The 20,161-nt window shown below is 43.8% G+C and overlaps 1 protein-coding gene and 1 pseudogene across 2 annotated transcripts in view; one reads left to right on the top strand and one right to left on the bottom strand.

The window, feature by feature from the left end:
* Window positions 1–1,024: 1,024 nt before the first annotated feature.
* Window positions 1,025–20,161, top strand: part of LOC126412846 (protein goliath) — a 662,532-nt gene continuing 643,395 nt past the window's right edge. For both annotated transcript variants that reach the window (XM_050082697.1, XM_050082696.1), the window contains exon 1: window positions 1,025–2,117. In XM_050082697.1, the coding sequence (XP_049938654.1) occupies window positions 1,800–2,117 (318 nt within the window). In that variant the 5' untranslated portion in view covers window positions 1,025–1,799. The remainder of the gene's footprint in view (window positions 2,118–20,161) is intronic.
* LOC126413474 (5S ribosomal RNA) lies at window positions 13,996–14,113 on the bottom strand (annotated as a pseudogene).

Raw genomic sequence — 20,161 nt, 5'->3', positions numbered from 1 at the left:
ATATTATCTGGGTCTCATGAACAAATAAAGCGAGTTGGGTCTCAGACGATCGCTGTTTCCGGAATCCATGTTGATTCCTACAGAGTAGATTCTGGGTTTCCAGAAATGACATGATACGCGAGCAGAAAACATGTTCTAAAATTCTACAACAGATCGATGACAGAGATATAGGCCTATAGTTTTGTGCATCTGCCCGACGACCCTTCTTGAAGACTGGGACTACCTGCGGTCTTTTCCAATCATTTGGAACCTTCCGTTCCTCTAGAGACTTGCGGTACACGGCTGTTAGAAGGGGGGCAACTTCCTATCACTAAATCCGAGAGGAGTGAGATGGGGAGTTCCCTTGGAAGGCGAACCTTCTGTTGGGTATAAAAATGGTCCCCAGCCATGCAAAACACTTTGCCCTACCTTTTTATCACCAATAGAACCCGACATACGAGCACCAGTTTTTACGCGCGGAGTTTTGGTACATGTTTGTAAGCGTGCTGTCGCATGCATACCGATTTTCATTAACGACCTGGTTATACTGCCGCGCTATAATATAAAGGAGTGTGACATCTGCCACGGAAGCTTGTGTGTTTATATCGTTCGTGTGTAGCATAGAGAGGCCAGCTGTCTGGCCAATCGATTCGGTGAACTAGCGCAAACAGGACAGGGACGTGAACTCGAAAATAAGATCTCAATGCGGAATACACAAGATATGTAGACATAAAATATATACGGTACTAAGTGTGCTGGCTAGGCCCGCAGGCTATTGATCACAACTTTTCTCTTTTAGCAGGGCACCTCCGTCCGCGAGTGCCGAGAGGACGCAAGGCGCAAGGCAAATGCATCGCTTGTTACTGCAGAGGGCCGTCACCGCCTAGGTTTCTCTAGCCGCTTTGTTTGGTTGTACCGCCGGGATGCGCCGGGTGGTGGGGGGGACAGTCGGCGGTGGCGCCTCTGGCGGCGCAGGGCTGCACCAAGGCCGCGCGTGCGCGCTGACCCCGCGAGAGTCGGCTTAGCCGCTTTGTTGTGTGCCGGCCGCGGCAGCGAACAGTCGTCGCGCTGTGCTCAGCTGCGAGATCGGTGGCTCGGTGTGGTGTCTTCTGCCCATCTCCGAGAGCTCCGAAGCCGTACCCCGGCGCGCTGCACTCGCGGGTCTTCCTCCCCCCAGGCCGACGCGAGACAGCCGGCAGCCTGACGCAGTGCGGCTTACGCGCATCGCCGTCGCTATATATACGGACGCCGGGCGTCGCGACGCGCCCGCCACGGCCAGACGAGACTGCTCTCTTTGCACTCCCCGCACCGCCAACGCACTCGATTTCCTCCGCACATCCGTTTCTGTACCGGTCCGGAAGGAGAATACAGTAGACAACGGATATATCGGCCGGTAGACCTTACACAGAGGTGACGGCGTCTGTCTGTTTGTGAGTGCAATCATCATCTTAGAACCCGTCCAACTTCGCACCACGTTGATCACTGTTGTCGAGCATCATTTGTACCGAACCGAAGATCAGATCCTGTTCAACTGCAGTGGGTCCTATAGTTTCTACTCCTACCGTCCACTTCCGACTGGCTTTCGTTGTTTGGCAGTGGTTGTGCCCGTATACACTCATTTGAAATCTCCACCAGTGACTGTGAAACAACAAAAGAATAACAACCAAATCCACATTAGTGAATCAAAATTTCGTGAAGTCCAGACATAGAGAAGGTGTCATCCCGTTGACATTCGAAAGGGTGTGAGGAGCAAGCAGTGGGCTCGGGAAGACAAGACCAGGAGAACCACCGGCGGCGCAGACTGCGTCCGCCTCCGATGCATGCCTGGTGATCGCGAGCGCCGCTGGGGCCGCGGTCTGTGCGCCATGTGGGCGTGCGCGCTGCTGCTGCCTCTCGTGGTGCGCGCCGCGTTGGCGCGCGCCTCCGCTTCCACGCCGCCTCCTCCGCCCCCGCCGCCACCGCCTCCTGTCACGGCGGGGATCGAGCCCTCGGTGGTCGAGTGGCCGCCGCCGTCGGGCGCCGCCTCCGGCCTGGGCCCGCGACAGCACGCCCACCCCACCGACTACAGCGGGGGCGGCGGCAGCGGCGGCGCCGTGAGCTGCGGGGGCGTGCCCGCCGTCCTCAACGTGTCAGCGCAGGTGAGGAGGCACCGCATCCGGAAACTCAATTTCATCCCATTGTTATTGCAGAATCGGGCTTTGCTTTCTTACCAGTCCCCCCCCCTCCCCCCACCCCCCGAGTCTTCAAAACAGTGGTCGTCAAATTACGGCCCGCATGGGCCGCAAGTGTACATTAGACCAACGGTTCTCAGCTGTATTTTATGATAATATTTATCTATACAGCGTTGATCGTAAGAATAAACCTGATGTAAACATTACACTGTGTCTTCTTCCGCGTTTGCTGGCACGCGGAGCGGAAGCCAAGCTATCTCGAGTATAGTAAAGTACGATAATAAGAGTACGTTTGATGCCGTGCTTTACGCGCACATCGATTCGGGACAACAGGTTCATCAGCGCATTTCACTTAGACTGCATCAGCCAGGCAAGTGGTCCGACTAATTTGCAGTGATGTGGACAGTTGCAGTTAAAACGTAAAATGAGACGAGCAGTGAAACGGTATAGCTTCGAACGTAATTGAATTTTTTCAACAGAATGAAATAATATATGGCAAAACTCCGACAAGACACTTCTTAGGTGACCAGACGGAAAACATAACATGCTCTCGATCTCGGCTAACATAGTACTGTAATTAAAAACAAGAGTGATGAAAATTTCTAGCTTAAGCACACGGAAATTTGTTTTACGTAAGTTATGTGTGACATAAAAGCATATTGCGAGGTTTTCACTGTATAGTTAAATACTGAAACAACAAAGTATTAGTCATTCGTCTGGTAAACTTCCAACTGCAGTATCCGACTCCGAGGAATACATTCTAGTAACTGCTACGTTGATAACGAGGCGATAAACAGAATCCCCGAAACCACCAAAAAACATTTTCTCCGCTTCTTTATGGCGTGTTGTTTTGTATGTCACCAGCGACGCTTGACAAAGCTTGCGCACTTTAGTTCCAGTACGTGCGGAAGTTTAAATGTCTTGGTATTCCTCGCGACAAATCCCTTAACTTGGATCCAGATAAATTGTGTTGGGTTCAGATAGCAGTGGTATGGTGGTAATTATAAAAATGCAGTGATAGTACAGTGTGCTCGATGCCGTGAATATTGTTTTCAGTGTTTCTACAACGCTGATGTGTGTTTATCGTGTGAGATCACTTCTGCGGCATAAAACAATGGACGGACCCAAATAAGTATTTGATTTTTCTCCCAAAAATTTAACTGTGTGATGTTTTCTTAACTTAAGCAATCTTTAACGGTCTTGAATAAAATGCGATAATTAAGAATTTATATTTGCAATGAAAACAGGAACTTTCCTTGCGATATGTAACTGGAAACAAGAAGACGAGCAATTTATATAAAAATCATTAAGTATGTGTTAATTAGCACATATTTGATGAATGTCATATCTAAACGATGTAGGTACGGTATTTAACCTGAAAGAAGAAAGAAAAGCGGCACAGCAAAATTCGAACTGGCGCCACAGAACATACGTTTACCACCCTTGAACGCTACTGATTCCGCCTTGCATTATATGTACGCCATGAAAAGCTCCATACTCCATTTTCTTCGTAATCTTGTAGAAAACATTGAGAACAACTAGCTTCTCGCCGTTTTTAAATGTCTTCCTCGTGCGTGTTGAATTACTGCGATTGCACACAATTTTTGAAACAAAAACTACGTAGTTCAAGTATGATTTAAGTAAAACTTTGATGGCTTTTAATAAATTAGAATATCTCAGTATAGCAATTAGCACCTAATGCAGATTCTAAAATAGAAATGAGAGGGGGAAATATTTTATTGTTTGTGTTCCAGTGCTGACAGTCACTCTCTTACACTGACAGCACCGATCATCCGCTGTGGTATAAATGCCAGACAAAAGTACCATGGTTTCGTGTAGGCGCGTTTATACAGACGCTCATCTTCAAATGTGGTTCATGTTTGTAGCAAGTATGGTGAAATCAAACGTACATCGCCACTGTCAAGTGAGATTGACAAAGCATGTTTCGTTATTTTTTAGTAAAATCTTTTTCTTTTGAGTCATTTGACGTAAACCAAGTCTTTTATATAATTTTTTGCTACCTCGCTTGTATAGAGAGTAATACTTTGTTCAGTATCAATCTTTAAAGTAGGTCTTGTGGTCTAAAAGTGCAGGTCCTTGCTACTTATTTCAGTTTGATAGTTTTTTCTATGGATCACTGATGCCGACATAGCGTCGCTTCTCGAAGAGTGATCAAACTGTTCACGTCAGTTGGAGTTGGTTACTTCCATATATCGCGCAAAATATTACAGATCAGACTGACTTTTACATCCTTCTGTATATATTCTATCAGCCGTCATTTTATGCCTTTGTGGCAATTTTGAGTTAATAAAGTTATGTTATTTAACATCATCTCTATTCTATTTGGGCTAATACAAAAGTCTGATTCAAAACGCTGTGCTGCAGTTGCTTGGTGTTCTATCAGATACGAGTAGCAGGGTGTGAAGATGCCTAGAAAATGTGCCCGTGAATCAGCACGACAAACATGGGATCTAGTGGCGAGGGCACCCGCTTAGGTACCGAAAATTGGTCACTTTGTAAGCCTTCGGAAAAATGCATGTAGTTCCAATATATTATTTACTTTTCCACGTATGTTTGGTGTGATACCATAGAATATGTAGATTCAAAATGTGATAAGTCTCCATCAATAACAACCATAGCTTGGTGAAAACTGAATTTCTCTTTGAGGGGCCTCTACAACCCCCAACCCCCTCCCGCCACCTTACAATGCGGCCCGAGGTGTCTTCCCTACTATGTGAGAATTGGCTCTTAAGCAAAAACATTTGACGACCTGTGCTTTAAGGTATCTCATTCCCATGTGCGAAACAACATATCTCCCGAGAGCTGTGTGTCGATATAATTTTACAGGTACATTCACTGGTATAAGTGAATACTGTCTGCAAAATGTGTTGTGAATAGTGTTAATAGTACAGATGTAACAGACTAAAACGTAACGTCTGGTGTTGTTTTGCTGCACGAACAACGAAAATGCAGTAGGCGATAAACTTTTTTCCTTTCAGTAATTTTCTAGAACATTTCACATAGAAAAACAGCGGTCTGGCTAAATGCACTTTAAAAATGGATTGAAAACAGTCTCGACCGCAATAAATCATTTATTTACAATGGTTAATGGTTTCGGTCAGAATGTGACCATCTGCGGTGGAGTGAACGGAGCCTGTGTTTAAGATTTCACGACGCCTCCGCCTACCTTGTTTGTAGAATTAGTCCGCAGATGGCCAAATCCTGACCGAAGCCCGTAACCACTGTAAGTAAATGATTTATACCGATCGAGACTGTTTCTAATCCTGTTATAAAGTTTTTTTCCTTTCATTATTTTGTGGGGTTGTAACCGAGAAAAATTGTGTGTAAAATATGTTGGAAGTCGCTAAGTATCCTCATTCTCAAATACTGGATGTATAGAGTCCAGGTAGTTAGCACGTCGTGACTTACAGTTTCTAGCTGAAATATTTAACGTATTGCGTTAAATCTTTAACATAAAATTATAGCTCTTAATGAGTAGAATATTACAGCATTCTAAATTTTTCATTTCTGTCAACTAATGGATGAGATAATGAAAACAAATATTTTATTGCCGCTGGAAACGGTTAGGTATACGACCTGCAATTGGGACGATGCCACGGGTTAGCCGTTTATAATATAGATAACAAGGCATTCTTCACATTTTACATCATGGAAGCGGACTGTCGGGGTCGCTGTGTGTATGTCCATCTACATCTCTGTGACTCCTCTGCAATTCACTCTTAAGGGTTTGGCAAACGGTTCATAAAACCACTTTCAGACCATTTCTCGACCGTTCCACTGCCAAACAGCAAGTGGGAAAAATAACCTCTAAAAGTTTCTCACATTTTATTACGATAGACATTTCTTCCTACGTACGTGGGAGTCAACAAAATGTCTTCGCATTCGGAGGGGAAAATTGATGCTTGGAATCTCACTACATCGAAAAACGCCTTTGTTTTAATGATTCCCGCCCCAAAACACGATATCCGCAACACCTACTCCAGTATTACTCGGTAATACACAACGAGCTGCCTTTCTTTGAATTTTTTCAATATCCTCCGTCAGACATGGGTGGTAAGGTCCCCATACTGAGCGACAGTACTCCACAAGATAATGGACAAGCGTAGTATTGGAAGACTCTTTAGAAGATTTCTTGCATCTTGTAAGTGTTCTATCGATGAAATTTAGTCTTTGGTTCGCCTTCCCCATAACTTTCTCTATTTAATGGTTCCAATCTGAGTTGTTCGCAACTGTAATTCCTAAGTGTTTAGTTGAATCGACAACCTTTAAATATGTTTGATATATCATATAACGTATGTTTTTAATAATCGTGTGGAATTCCTCACACTTTTTGTTTTTTTAGAGTCAATTGCTACTTTTCGCACCAATAAGATATCTTGCCTAAATCGTTTTCCAATTCGTTTCCATTATCTAGCGACTTTACTAGACGGTAAACAACAGCATCATCTAATAGAACTGTTCAGACTGTCTCATCAATCGTTTGCATAGATTAAGAACAGCAGAGGGCCTTGGGGAGCCCCAGATATTACTTCCGCTTTACTCAGACTTCCCGTCGATTATTACGAACGACAGGAAATCACGAATACAATCGCACAACTTACTGAGACGACATTCAATAGGCGCGCAATTTGATTAGAAGCGGTGTCAAAGGCCTTCTCGAAATCTGGCGATATGAAACCAGCTTGAGATCTCCTGTCGATAGCACTCATTACTTCGTGCGAATAGTGTCAGTTGTATTTTACTAGAACTGTATTTTCTCATGCCGTGCTGGGTGTGCGTCAATAGACTGTTTTCTTCGAAGTATTTCATGATTTTCGAGAACAGTATATCTTCCTAAATCCCACGTAGCATATAAGAGTACTAATGGCTACAACCAGATTCCACATCTATACCTATACCCTTCAGGGCACCTTATGGTGTGTGGTGTCGGGTACTTCGTCACTTCCCTCTTGCGAATGGTGCGCGGGAGCCCTGTGTGTGAGGTCTAATCTCTAATTTTACACACCAATACCAACAGTAAAGTAAAAATAACAACTACCCTCTACTAATAAAGCTATTTCTTAAGAATAAATAGCGCTATTACCGATTTCGAACACGCTGGTTCATCACCAGACGGCTTATGCTGTACATGCGCGATATTGGCTCACTGTTGTCGTAACGAAAGTTCTTTGGGATGGTGGTTCCCTACAGAAAAAAAAACCACACTTTAATTCGACCTAAAAATGAATTCAAACATCGTAAACAACTTTTTAACATAAGGGCTGAGGTAGTTCTGTATTAAATAAAAAATCCCGATTCTTTTTACAGCATTGTTGACTGCTTTTGAAGTAGTACATCTTTCGGTAAATGATAAGCAAGATACAATACTTTTCTAAACTTTAGAGGTACAAACAGTGTAGAGCAGCATACACACAAGGATGTTTACATAGCGAGATGGCGATTTACAAAGATAGAACTGTGTGACAGAAAGTGTCATTCAAAGAAGTTGCATGATTCTGTAATGGCTCTGTTATTAATTTGGTATTTAAATGGTATATCTGGAAATTCTGAAAGGACCTTTTGTAGTTTCCTAACTTCTGGAAAGTCCCCAGTGGCCTAGTAGGCAAAATACAGGATGTTTCACAATTGCCATTACCGTCTTCTGGGGGTTGTAGAGAGGACTTAGTTGATAAAGTTTTGATAAGGAACCCATGTCCTGAAATGTACGGTTTGGATTTAAAATGCACGCATACATGCAACCGCTCTATGTTTAACGAGAGTTGATTGTCGCTTGGTGATGACCCTGCGAAACTGAAAACGGTTTATCATCAGAAATATATGCGATTAGAATATTCGCAATTAGTTTGTTTCGTTTTAAAAATGGAACAGTTCTTCCGAAGACACTGCCTTTCTATTAAGCTCGAGAAGACCAGTATATTGCTTACCCCCGGGTACGAGTGTTCTGCACCGTTCGCAGCGACAGAATGAGAAATGTTTGGTTCTCGTGAAGCAGGTTCCGCGGACTAATCAAAACGGAAAGCATCCAGATGCCAGTGGCTACAGGAGCTGTCCGCCGTGCCTACGGAAAAAATGAAATACGTACAAATGACGGAGTATCAATACCTAACAACCACTGTGAAAAGGAATTCCCGGGATGAATACAGAAATGTAGTTATGAAGAATCAAATAAGCATCGGCATTGTCCCAGAAACGGCTAAGGAGTAAGCTACCTGCAGAATGCAAGACTCGCTCTGTACTGCGCTCAGTGCATCAGAGACTGGCGAACCAGACGCGCTGGGTTCAAGGACACCATGCTCGATGCGTGACCTGCGCGCCCAATAGAGTCCATTTCTAAGGCGTCACAAATGCGGTGCTATGTTTTTTGCAATCCGATAACCATCGTGTCAAATTTATAGCATTTTTGTGCGAAAGGAAACAGTCAATACTTTTAAAATTATCCGACTTCGTATGTCAGGTTAAGTGAACCTACCGATACCAGACGCTGACTTTGACCCGTGACGTAACGATGACGTGCCGGGTGATGTCATATGTACGCAATTTTGTCCTTACATTACTGTGTGGGATGTATTTTGTGGTGACAGACTGATCTGTAGCCTAGCCTTAGGTCTGGATTGTGTTGAAATGTGACGGAGTCATGGCGTTTGTTTTACACACGTTGTTTTCCGATGAGTAGTTCATGCTCACAGTTTCGATGTCATGGATCAAAGCTGACGAGTGGTATCGGTAAGTACGATACTTTTAATTATTTGATGTCATGGGTCAAAGCAGGTAGGTAGTATCATTTGGTTCAATATTTACTGAATTCCGATGTTTGATCTATATTTTCGGGATCCCGAAACCGTTATATGAATAGTTGTATGCGTGATTATCTTTTACGCCAGAAAGGTATTACCTGTCCCGCAGTGACTATCATTGACAAGGCTAGTAGCCGCACGGCATCCCCAAAAGATCTCGGCGGTGTCGAGCTGCAATTATACTGCTTACCTTTGCTACGACATTTGGTGTACCTGGTACAGCGGAGGACTAACAATCGCACTACCTATCTGTCATTCCATATTAAGTTTTTATGCCTTTCTGTGAAAAGCTTTTGACGTCTACATTTGTTTCAACAGCGTTTCTTAAAGGATTTTAAGTCTGCAGGTTTTCGCGGCCGCAACCAGTTTCCATATAATTCCTCTGGGTTTTGACCACGTCATATTGTAAGAGGACGTATCAGCGTTGCAAATGATCTTCGTCAGGCTACATCATCTTACAATGTGATGTGGTACGCAATCCAGGTAATTTTACAGACAAAGAGTAGTGTAGTCTTCGGCTGGAACCAGGGTAGTATTGTAGTGCTTGGAGTCACCTGATCTTAGCTTCACGAGATTCCGTTGAGTCATTGTGAACACCACTGTCCGCTTTCTCTTCGGCTAAACACGTTATTGCTCCCCAACAGACCCTCATTTATATTAATTAACATTAGTGTTCTATACATGACAATTTTTCCTTGTTCAATAGTGAACAGAACATTTCTGTGCAAGCACGAAGGCGGCGAAGGGCATGGGAGATCATCCGCTCTCGCCCTCCACTATCTCCTCTTCCCCAGAAAAATTATGTTTCTGCATTGCAGACTGAAGTCGTTTTGCCCCCCCACCCCCATCACACACAAACACACACACACACACACACATATATATATATATATATATATATATATATATATATATATATATATATATATATATATATATATATATAAAACGCCGGCCGCTGTAGCCGAGCGGTTATAGGCACTTCAGTCTGCTACGGTCGCAGATTCGAATCATGCTTCGGGCATGGACGTGTGAGATGTCCTTAGGTTAGTTAGGTTTAAGTAGTTCTAGGTTCTAGGGGACATGACCTCAGATGTTAAGTCCCATAGTGCTCAGAGCTATGTGAACCATTTTATATATCTCGTTTCAGGATCGGTCCGAAGAAAGCCGGGACATGTAATGAACACTGACAAGCAGCAAGAGTACCCAGAACCATTTTTTCGTGAAATCTCAAAACTATTTTGCTGCTCACGCTGTTTTTCTTGCAGCTGTAAATGTCAGTTGGCTCCAGCTCTCAATGATTACACTAGCCAAATGAAACTCAGTCTCAAACGTCTATGATGTGCATAAGTAGACTGATGCGATGAATGAAAATTTGCACCAAGTCGGGATTCGAACCCAGTTCTCCTGTTCACTAGGCGACGACCTGGGTTCGAATTTGATTAAGCCACCTATGCTTGGATTTCAGGCAGGATCCCCCAGTTTCGTTCGACGCTGAGGTGCTATTCCAGACAGCTGGGGAGAGCCTATGCAATGCTGTTAGAGTTCAGGGGGATACCATGTGGGCTGAGGCGTGAATGGGATTTTCGATTGAGGAGAGATGCATGCTAGGGTAGTCCGTGCAAAGTCACTGTGCCAGGGTGGCGTAATGGTGAGCGCATCTGCAAAGTGAACAGGAGACCCGGGTTTGAATTCCGGCTTTGGTACAAATTTTCATTCATCGCTTCAGTCTGCTTACATGCATCGTTGATTACACTAGCGTTATACTTTCAATTTGAGATGTATTTTGTGGCGTTACTAGCAAATGTTGAAAACCTACCTAAGTCTACCTACCTGTCTGATATTTCCTCACCAGTGAAGAACGACACATAACCTTCTCGGCACATCGCTGCCTGATAAATAGTTGACACTCGTACGTATCACAAGTAAATCCCACAAAGTAAAAACTTCCTACCCTACTTCATTACAAGTCCGCAGCTCGTGGTCTCGCGGTCGCGTTCTCGCTTTCCGAGCACGGGGTCCCGGGTTCGATTCCCGGCGGGGTCAGGGATTTTCACCTGCCTCGAGATGACTAGGTGTTTGTGTTGTCCTTATCATCATTCATGCAATGGCACGACTGGACTGAGAAAAGATTGAGAATAGATTGAGAATTTGTACGGGCGCTGATAACAGCGCAGTTTAGCGCCCCACAATCCAATCATCATCATCATCATCATCATCATCATCATCATCATCATCATCATCATCACTTCATGACAATGGCATGACCATTGAAACGTGTAGTGGCGTTTAAAATAAAAGTGACTGTAGCAGTAAATCCATGCTTTTTCTAGTTTTATCTAATCATTTGTAGCCCTTGAAAAATAGTCCTTTGTGGACAAACTATTTGTTTATTTTATGTTATGTTACCCGGGGACCTAGAAACGACGGAGCGGCTCTGTCCCCGCCGCAGCCGCAGTGGTCCACAACCCCGCGACGACTATCGCAGTCCACTTCACCCCTTCGCCGCCCCACACCGAACCCAGGGTTATTGTGCGGTTCGGCCCCCGGTGGACCCCCCAGGGGACGTTTCACACCAGACGTGTGTAAGCCCCATGTTTGCGTGGTAGAGTAATGGTGGTGTACTCGTAAGAGGAGAACTTGTTTGCGCAGCGATCGCCAACATAGTGTAGCTGAGGCGGAATAAGGGGAACCAACCGGCATTCACAGAGGCAGATGGAAAACCGCCTAAAAACCATTCACAGACTGGCCGGCTCACCGGACCTAGACACAAATCCGCCGGGCGGATTCGTTCCGGGGACCAGGCGCTCCTTCCTGCCCAGAAAGCCGTGCGTTAGACCGCACGGCCAAACGGGCGGGCTAACTATTTGTTTACCTGCCTGACATACATCTCATACAGCCTATGCTCTCCCGATTAAGTACATTGTAGGTAGACAGGGTTTCCGTTATACAGTGGTATAATTACTACGTTTAATATGTTGTTGGGTTAATAAACAAATCTTTGAATTAGTTCTGTGTTCTATTTTACGTTTTCCCTCTCCGTTCATCGAACCTAATATGAATTACTTTCCCACTACTCAACTCCTGGTACGCTCTTGCTGCTGCACACGAGACACTCCAAATAAATGATCGTATTTGAGACAAAAATTTCCGCTCAAGACTCTTTTTTGTACTGTTCTGTTAGATATACCATGTAAGTGTAATCTACGATCTTCATCGTAACTGTGCTTATTCTCCACATTAACGCACATCAAATGTCTACGGTTTCAGATTGAATTTTCTACTCCTTTGAGGAGGAAGGAGAGGCACGCAGCAATCAGTCGTAATTCCATTAGTTTTTATTGTGCTTGCAAATCTAGATTTCGGCTATGAATAGCAATCTTCAGTGCATTCGAATTACAATTCAACAAACGCGGGGCAGTACATGTTACTACCTCATCGCCTATCCTTTAAGGAGTGTAGCTTTGGTATAACTCGCAGTATACAGCAAGTTACAATTGCGCGCCGAACTGGAACTCAAATTGCGAGAGAGAGGCGGAGCGACGCGTTAAGACGATGGACTCATTCAGGCGGAAGACGGTTCAAATCGCCGCCCAGCCATCCAGATTTAGTTTTTCCGTAATTTCCCTATCTTGCTCCAGGAAAAGGCCGGGATGGTTCCTTTGAAAAGTGTACGGCCGATTTCCTGCTCCATCCTTTCGTAATTCAAGCTTGCGTTCCGTCACTAATGAACACGCTGTCGATCGGGCGTTCAACTCTAAAAAAAATGGTCCAAATGGCTCTGAGAACTATGGGACTTAACTGCTGAGGTCACCAGTCCCCTAGAACTTAGAACTACTTAAACCTAACTAACCTAAGGAGATTACACACATACATGCCCGAGGCAGGATTCGAACCTGCGACCGTAGCGGCCGCGCGGTTCCAGACTGTATCGCCTAGAACCGCTCGGCCACACCGGCCGCCGCGTTCAACTCTAATCCGTCTATTACCTTGCTTCCTTCAAACTGTGATCATACTTCAACAGCCACGACATCGTCTTGAACTGAACCCCCCCCCCCCCCCCCCCCAATATCTTTCGTTGTTGAATATGAAATCGGCAATTATTAGTCGCATTACCATCGCTAGGATCCTGTACGTCTTTCTGAGACTACGCCCCTTGTCAGCTTCAGTGTGTTGCCTGTGGAGATCCGTGATACAGTAATGTACACAGTTTGCTCATGAGGCGCATTCATTGCGGCAGCATGCGCCAGTGATTCCCCCGAAGCTGCCGGCCTTAGCACGTATTCGCGACACACAACCTTAACACTGGTGCACAGATCGCCTGGAAGCGTGCGTGTAGACTTTTCTTACGTTTCTCCTAGGCTTACGAGAAGTTGCCGTCAGAGAGCATGAAACTTGGTGAAGGTGCTAATCCTTCTCTATATATTCACCCTTCAATGCGACACATTTTACCCAACGGTGGATGGTTTGGCGGGGACCTTGGTTGTAGGAGTCTACGTTTTGGCCGGTAAGGAAACGTTTCACTTCTGAAGCCATTTTTTCATTCTGGAAATGCGTGCCATGCAATGGTTTTCATCCCTGGAAAGAGGGAGTAGTCGGTGGGTGCCATTTGAGGAAAATATGGAAGGTGCAGGTAAAATTTGATAACCAAAACAAACAGCACGTGTGACTGTCTCTGGCGCAGAATGAGCTGCAGCGTTGTCGTAAAGCTGAAACAACCCCATAGGATAGCTTTCTGCAAAGCTTCGTCTACGCAACCTCCCGTAACGTCGTCAGGATATTTCGCTAGTATGCTCCTGCGATGGTTTGCCATTTACGAGTATAATATAGCACTCAGTCTTCAGGTCACAAGTGGCCCATTGAGACCATCCGACCGCCGTGTCATCCTCATTGAGGATGCGGATCGGAGGGGCATGTGGTCAGCAAACTGCTCTCCCGGTCGTTACGATGGTTTTCTGTGACCGGAGCCGCTATTATTCGGTCGAGTAGCTCCTGAATTGGCATCACGAGGCTGAGTGCACCCCGAAAAATGGCAACAGCTCATGGCGGCCTGGATGGTCACCCATCCAAGTGCCGGCCACGATCGACAGCGCTTAACTTCGGTGATCTCACGGGAACCGGTGTATCCACTGCGACAAGACCGTTGCCCACGAATATAATATAAGGGGCTGTCAAATGAACACGAGACAGGCGAAAAAAGTAAATAAACTACTTTTTACTTCAAAAATAACCGCCATAAATTCATTTATTCCACTATGAGACTGATGGTCAATGCCTTCATGGAAAAAGGTTTGCGATTGCCTACGAAACTGATTATACCCAGACGTGCGCCCCTTCGTCCGAAGCAAATCGGAGACCATCAATGTCTTTCTTCAGGGCTCCAAAAAAACTGAAATCGTATGGGGTGAGATAGGGACTGGTATGGAGGATGTGTAAGGGCGTCTCAGCAAAACTTCTGCAGCATACTCGAACGACAAGGTACGCTACCTCCGGGAAAGACATCACGGTCTCTTTTTTTGACTGCAAGAGACCGCTGCTCATTGACTCTTTGGAACAGAGCGGTATGTGGACACTTTGCGAAAAGTGAAGCGCGCTATCAATCGCAAACGTTCAAGCATGTTCATGGATTACATCATTCTCGTGCAGGGTAACCACCAGCCACCTGTTGCCGACGTTGCTACGATTACGCTGCAGAAGTTTCACTCACACATCTTTCACATAGGCCTGATCTCTCCCCATGCGAATTCCATATTTTTTGGAGCCCTGAAGAAAGATATTCATGGCAGTCGATTTGATTCCGACGTAGACGAGCACGCCTGGATACAATCAGGCTTCCGAAGGCAACCAAAAGAATTTTTCTATCAAGGCATTCACCATCTTGTCTCATAGTTGGGTGAAATTTTTTCGGTTATGGCGATTACTTTCGGAGTAATAAACAGTTTACTTAATTTTTTTTCCATATGTTTCCTTTGTTTTTATGTGATATGGTCGTTTCTTGTGTGTTAGCACCACACTATGGCAGTCGCAAAGAACACTCAGCATCACCTTGCCCAATGATCGTTGAGTCTTCGCCTTATTCGGCGACGGTGAACCCACATATTGCCACTGATTGTTTTGCTCCTTTGTTTTGGTGTCATGGTGACACAGTCAGCATTCGTCTTTGGTGATTAGGTGATTAAAGAAGTCATCTGGAATGTTATCACACAGCCGGCCGGAGTGGCCGTGCGGTTCTAGGCGCTACAGTCTTGAACCGAGCGACCGCTACGGTCGCAGGTTCGAATCCTGCCTCGGGCATGGATGTGTGTGATGTCCTTAGGTTAGTTAGGTTTAATTAGTTCTGAGTTCTAGGCGATTGATGACCTCAGAAATTAAGTCGCATAGTGCTCAGAGCCATTTGGACCATTTGTTAACACACAGCAGAGTTTCTGCTACTGCATCTGCTCGACAGGATTTTTGATTGGGTATGAGCAGTCGCGGAACCCAGCGGGCAGCGACCTTTGTCATGTTTAAAATGTAGTCCAACATGATGAAAACTGCTACTTGCGTCACCTAACCATTGTGTCATATGGCGGCACATTGTTAACAGAGTTCAGAAAATAACATTTACGATTTTTGACTGCTGATGCTTCTTTTGCGAAGTTACAAACAATGATTGTGTCGTCTGCAAAAAATGAACAGTGCTGCCTCTGATTCAAGTAAAGTCGTAAATCAACAACACCAAGCACGAACTGTGGTGTAGCCTCCATCGAAATATGTGCAACACTTGTTTCAGTTTTTATCCTTGCGGATGGTGTCCTATCTCACTGAGAATTTCGTAAGGTGTTTTATACATCCTCTTCCTTAATTAAGAACTAAACCAGGCAAGTGGTGAACCAAGTGCTCCGTAGAAAAACATATTTACCTTAATTCAGTTTTATCACTGACAACTGTTGATCTTATGGCGAACAAATTTTGTCAGTACTATAGTCCTACACTGTATATAGAAGGTATACATAAAGTCAGGGAACACATTCAGTTATTTATTGCACAAGATCTAAACATTGTACAGATGTCATAGATATTGTATTTTGAAGATTAACACTGAAAGATTTTTTTTTTATAAACATTCGATTTGCGAACGATGGGTGACCCGGCAGACGTCAATACGGTAATAGATTTCTTGCCATGTCCGTCCCAGCATGGCATCGTCGACTGTGGCAGTCGCTTCCCGTATTCTCTCCCGGAGCTCTACTATATCACGTGGTAGAGGCGGTTCATACATCAGATCTTTAATGTGCCCCCACAGGAAAAAGTCGCGCGAAGTGAGATCTGGTGATCTGGGAGACCATTTCATGAAACAGCTGTCCCATTCCGTAGTACTGCCGATCCATCGATGCGGCAGCTCCGTGTTCAGGTTCCCACGAACTTCACGATGAACATGGGATGGGGTGGAGTCCCATCCTGATGGAAGGAGAACGGAGAGTGAGATTGCATTTGAGGCATCAGCCATTGCTGCAACATGTCCAAGTAGGAATATCGAGTGACAGTGCTCTCGGCGAAGAAGAATGGCCCATACAGTTTTCGATGTGACAAGGCACAAAAAACATTTACCTTTGGGAAATCACGCTCAAATTTAATGTATTCGTGTGGATGCTTGTACCCCAGATTCGACAATAATGCATGTTCACTTTTCCACTTTCACACTTGTATTTGTCAAACCCTAACACACAGAAAGGTCGTTCCGCACCTAAACTCGCCATGTTTGCGCTGACTATAGGCAAATTACCAAACTACGCTGTGGCGGTATACACGGGGAAAAAAACACCTTTCAGGATTTCTCTTCAAAATGACATGTGTGATATATGTGAAATGTTTGGTTCTTGTGCAATAAATAATTGAAAATGTTGCCGGGCTTTATGTATACCCTGTATATTAACATTCACGGCAAGTGTGTCACAGATTTCTCTGATATTCACTTCCTTATGGGCCAAAAGTATGAAGCATATTTTTTTTGCACTGCGCTGCTCAATTGATGCTTAAGGTTGCTAACATAAAACTGTTCCAGTTTTCTCACCTGCTCGTTGGTGCCAAGTTATACAGAAAGCAAAGCTAACTAAACTTTTTATAGTCTGTAAAACGGACGCCGGGATTTCAGAACCTTAAAGAATGTTACCGACATAACTACCAAACCAAAAGTTGATGTACGTGATAGCACTGTACATCTCACGAACTTTACAACGATGGATTTGTCCAACATGTTGCTGTGGACTCTTGCTTAAAGTAAAATATTCTTCATCGGAGTTTTGGGAGGCACCATTTTCCTCAAGTCATGTCAAGGGAGATCAAAATTTGTCATTTTCCCACAGTTTGTAGATGCCTTGCGAATCTAGTGCCCAGATACGTAGCTGGAAGGCAAATATCAACGTTGAAACACACAGAGTAACAAAACTAATAGATTTCATAGTGAAGTGGAGAGACCGTTTTATCTGAACCTCAAGCCAGAGACTCCGCTTGATGAAAGTGATGATATTGAGGACGTTGAAGTTCTGGTATAGGTCATAACAAGGCGTGGTGCATTCAGTATATGCTCTTTACGTTTTGATTCTAGTTTAACATTTATTACAAACTTCACAACTGCCAAATAGATAATATTGTCACTAGCCTATACATTGACATTAATTATAATAATCTCAAATATTAATTAAAATTTCATAGCTTGAAGTGGGTTCATAATTTTTATAGGAAATATAAGATGTAAAGACATAATTAAAAAAACAAGTGAAACCTATGAAACGAGTGATTTGCGTATAAGTTTGATTTTTCACGAACATTTATTTTTCTGAAAACTTTGTGTCTTTGCTTTGGGTCCTTTTGGTTCTCAGGCCCCCAGTTAAATTAAGGAGGAGTCAAAAGAAAAGGAAACAGATGGAAAAAAGTCAGTAAACTGTTTATTATTTCAGAAGTAATCACCATAAGTGTTAATTGTCGTTCCCAGTGTGAAACAAGACGGTCAATGACTTCATGGAAAAATGTTTGCGGTTGCCTACGGAACCATGAACCTCTTCGTCTGTAGCAAAAATACGGCTACGAATGGCCCCAAAAATAGGGGAATCGCCTGGAGAGAAATCGTGATTGTATGGAGGGTGGGCCCGCCTACGTGTTGCCAGAGTTGTTTAGAGTAGGCTGCGGAAGTTTCCCTGGGAAGCTTCTACACAGCCTGCATATAGTCTCCATCTCTCCCTATGCGATTTTCATATTTTTGCAGTCCTGAGGAAAGGCATTCGTGACCGCTGATTTGCCTGGGACAAAGCGGTGCACGACGGGGTACAATCATGGTAGGAAACCGTGACTTTTTTCCTCTGAAGATATTGACCGCCTTATCTCAGAGTGGCATAAATGTTATAGCGTTTATTTTTTAAATAAGCAGTTTACTTGCTTTTTTCCCATCTCCCTCGTTTTCATTTCACTGCCCCTTATACATCAGATGAGTCGCCGAAGATCCCAACTGTTATTTCGTCATTTAAATAATTTATTATGTTTCACTAAATGTGTAATGCCTGTCTTGGCAATGCGGCTCTTTTGAAATCAAATTGTGTTTGTCTAAGAATCTCATTATTGCATAGATAGCAAACACTGGTAGAGTACGTGGCCTCCCCAAAATTTTTCTAAAATGACGTAAGCAGGAAGACTGACGCTCGTTTTTGGAATCTGAGAGTCACATTTATATTCCACTATAAGCCACACACTCTATTTTAACGTCAGCCTGGTGTTTGCATGCACAGGCTCACGCAGCAGCAAAAGAAAATCTTTGCTCTAATGCTGTTGAAATGTCAAACACAGACTTGGAAATCTTTGTCCCCAGACAAAGCGCCATCGTCATTTGCCCTTCCTAAAAGTCAAGCGTATCCACTTAAGATATTCATTCCTACCATTGACCAAGACCATGGGTTTCGTAACAGCAGTGATTTCTATTATTCTGACTACTATTGTTACGACTGGAATCGGAATCTGATTTTTTCTGTGGAAAGAAGTTACTTATCTCTTCAGCAATTACTCCGAGTCAAAACTGAGGCGTCTTTGGACTAGTAATAAAAGAAGACAAGACAAACTGCTAATGAAACTTGATATGAAACATACAAGTAACTAGAATGAAGTCTGGAAGGTAGGAGACGAGCTACTGGTGGGATTAAAGCTGTGAGGACGAGGATGCTTGGGTAGCTCAGTTGGTAGAGCACTTGCACGCGAAAGGCAAAGGTCCCGAGTTCGAGTCTCAGTCCGGCACACAGTTTTAATCTGCCAGGAAGTTTCGTACAAGTTACTAGTTGGGCTAACGAATTGTATACATAATCAGTTTCCATGTCTCACGTGCCTGAAATGAACGGAAACGGTGTGAATGCTACATACGTCTCCAAGACGAATACCATCAGCCTTCGAAACAGCGATTTGTTTTCACATGGCTTTTATTTATTTATTTATTTATTTGGAGGATAAAAGTACGCTTCCAGAGGCAGATTATGAAGAAGTATGTCAGAGACGAGCTGGCTGTTTGTTTTCGAAACGCAGTATCTGTTCCGAAATGTAAACTGTTTTTGAATCCCTTTATCCATTATTAATGAGTGCGATATCGGGGATAACGCGCGATCTGACAGCGGACGTCTTCACGAGTATCTTGGCTGAGATCCGGCTGATAACGTATGGCCTGTCAAGTGTCCCATTTCTGAAAACTGTTGCTCTACTTTTTTTTGGTCTGAAAATCGGTAGAGTAGGGTTTCTGTGTGTATTACTTCCCTTTTAATGTTGATTAAGTGATCAGACTGCCCTATGTCACCAAATAAAAAAACACATATGTACATACACGCTCTAACATATTTTTAATTATATCGGAATAATCAGCAGCCAGTTGCATAAAAGAAATTTAATTTCTTAACCGGTTTCAGCTGCTTAGTGCCCTTCTTCAGAAAGGTATAACTATCGTAATATTTGCGAGTGTCAGTGCAAATAAAGTCTGAAGAAGAGCACTAAGTGACTGAAACCGGTTAAGCAATTAAATTTCCCTTGTGCAATTGGCTGCTGTTTCTTTATATATATATATATATATATATATATATATATATATATATATATATATATATATATATACAGCTGCAGTTGCTGAAGACGGATTTTTAATTTTTGTCTGGGGTTTCCTCTTGATTTCACTCAGCTTTCAGATGAATG

This window comes from Schistocerca serialis, chromosome 7, assembly GCF_023864345.2.
Source record: "Schistocerca serialis cubense isolate TAMUIC-IGC-003099 chromosome 7, iqSchSeri2.2, whole genome shotgun sequence".
NCBI classification, from domain to species: domain Eukaryota; kingdom Metazoa; phylum Arthropoda; class Insecta; order Orthoptera; family Acrididae; genus Schistocerca; species Schistocerca serialis.
Note: the sequence above shows the minus strand (reverse complement) of the source record. Positions and strands in the feature narration are given on the sequence as shown.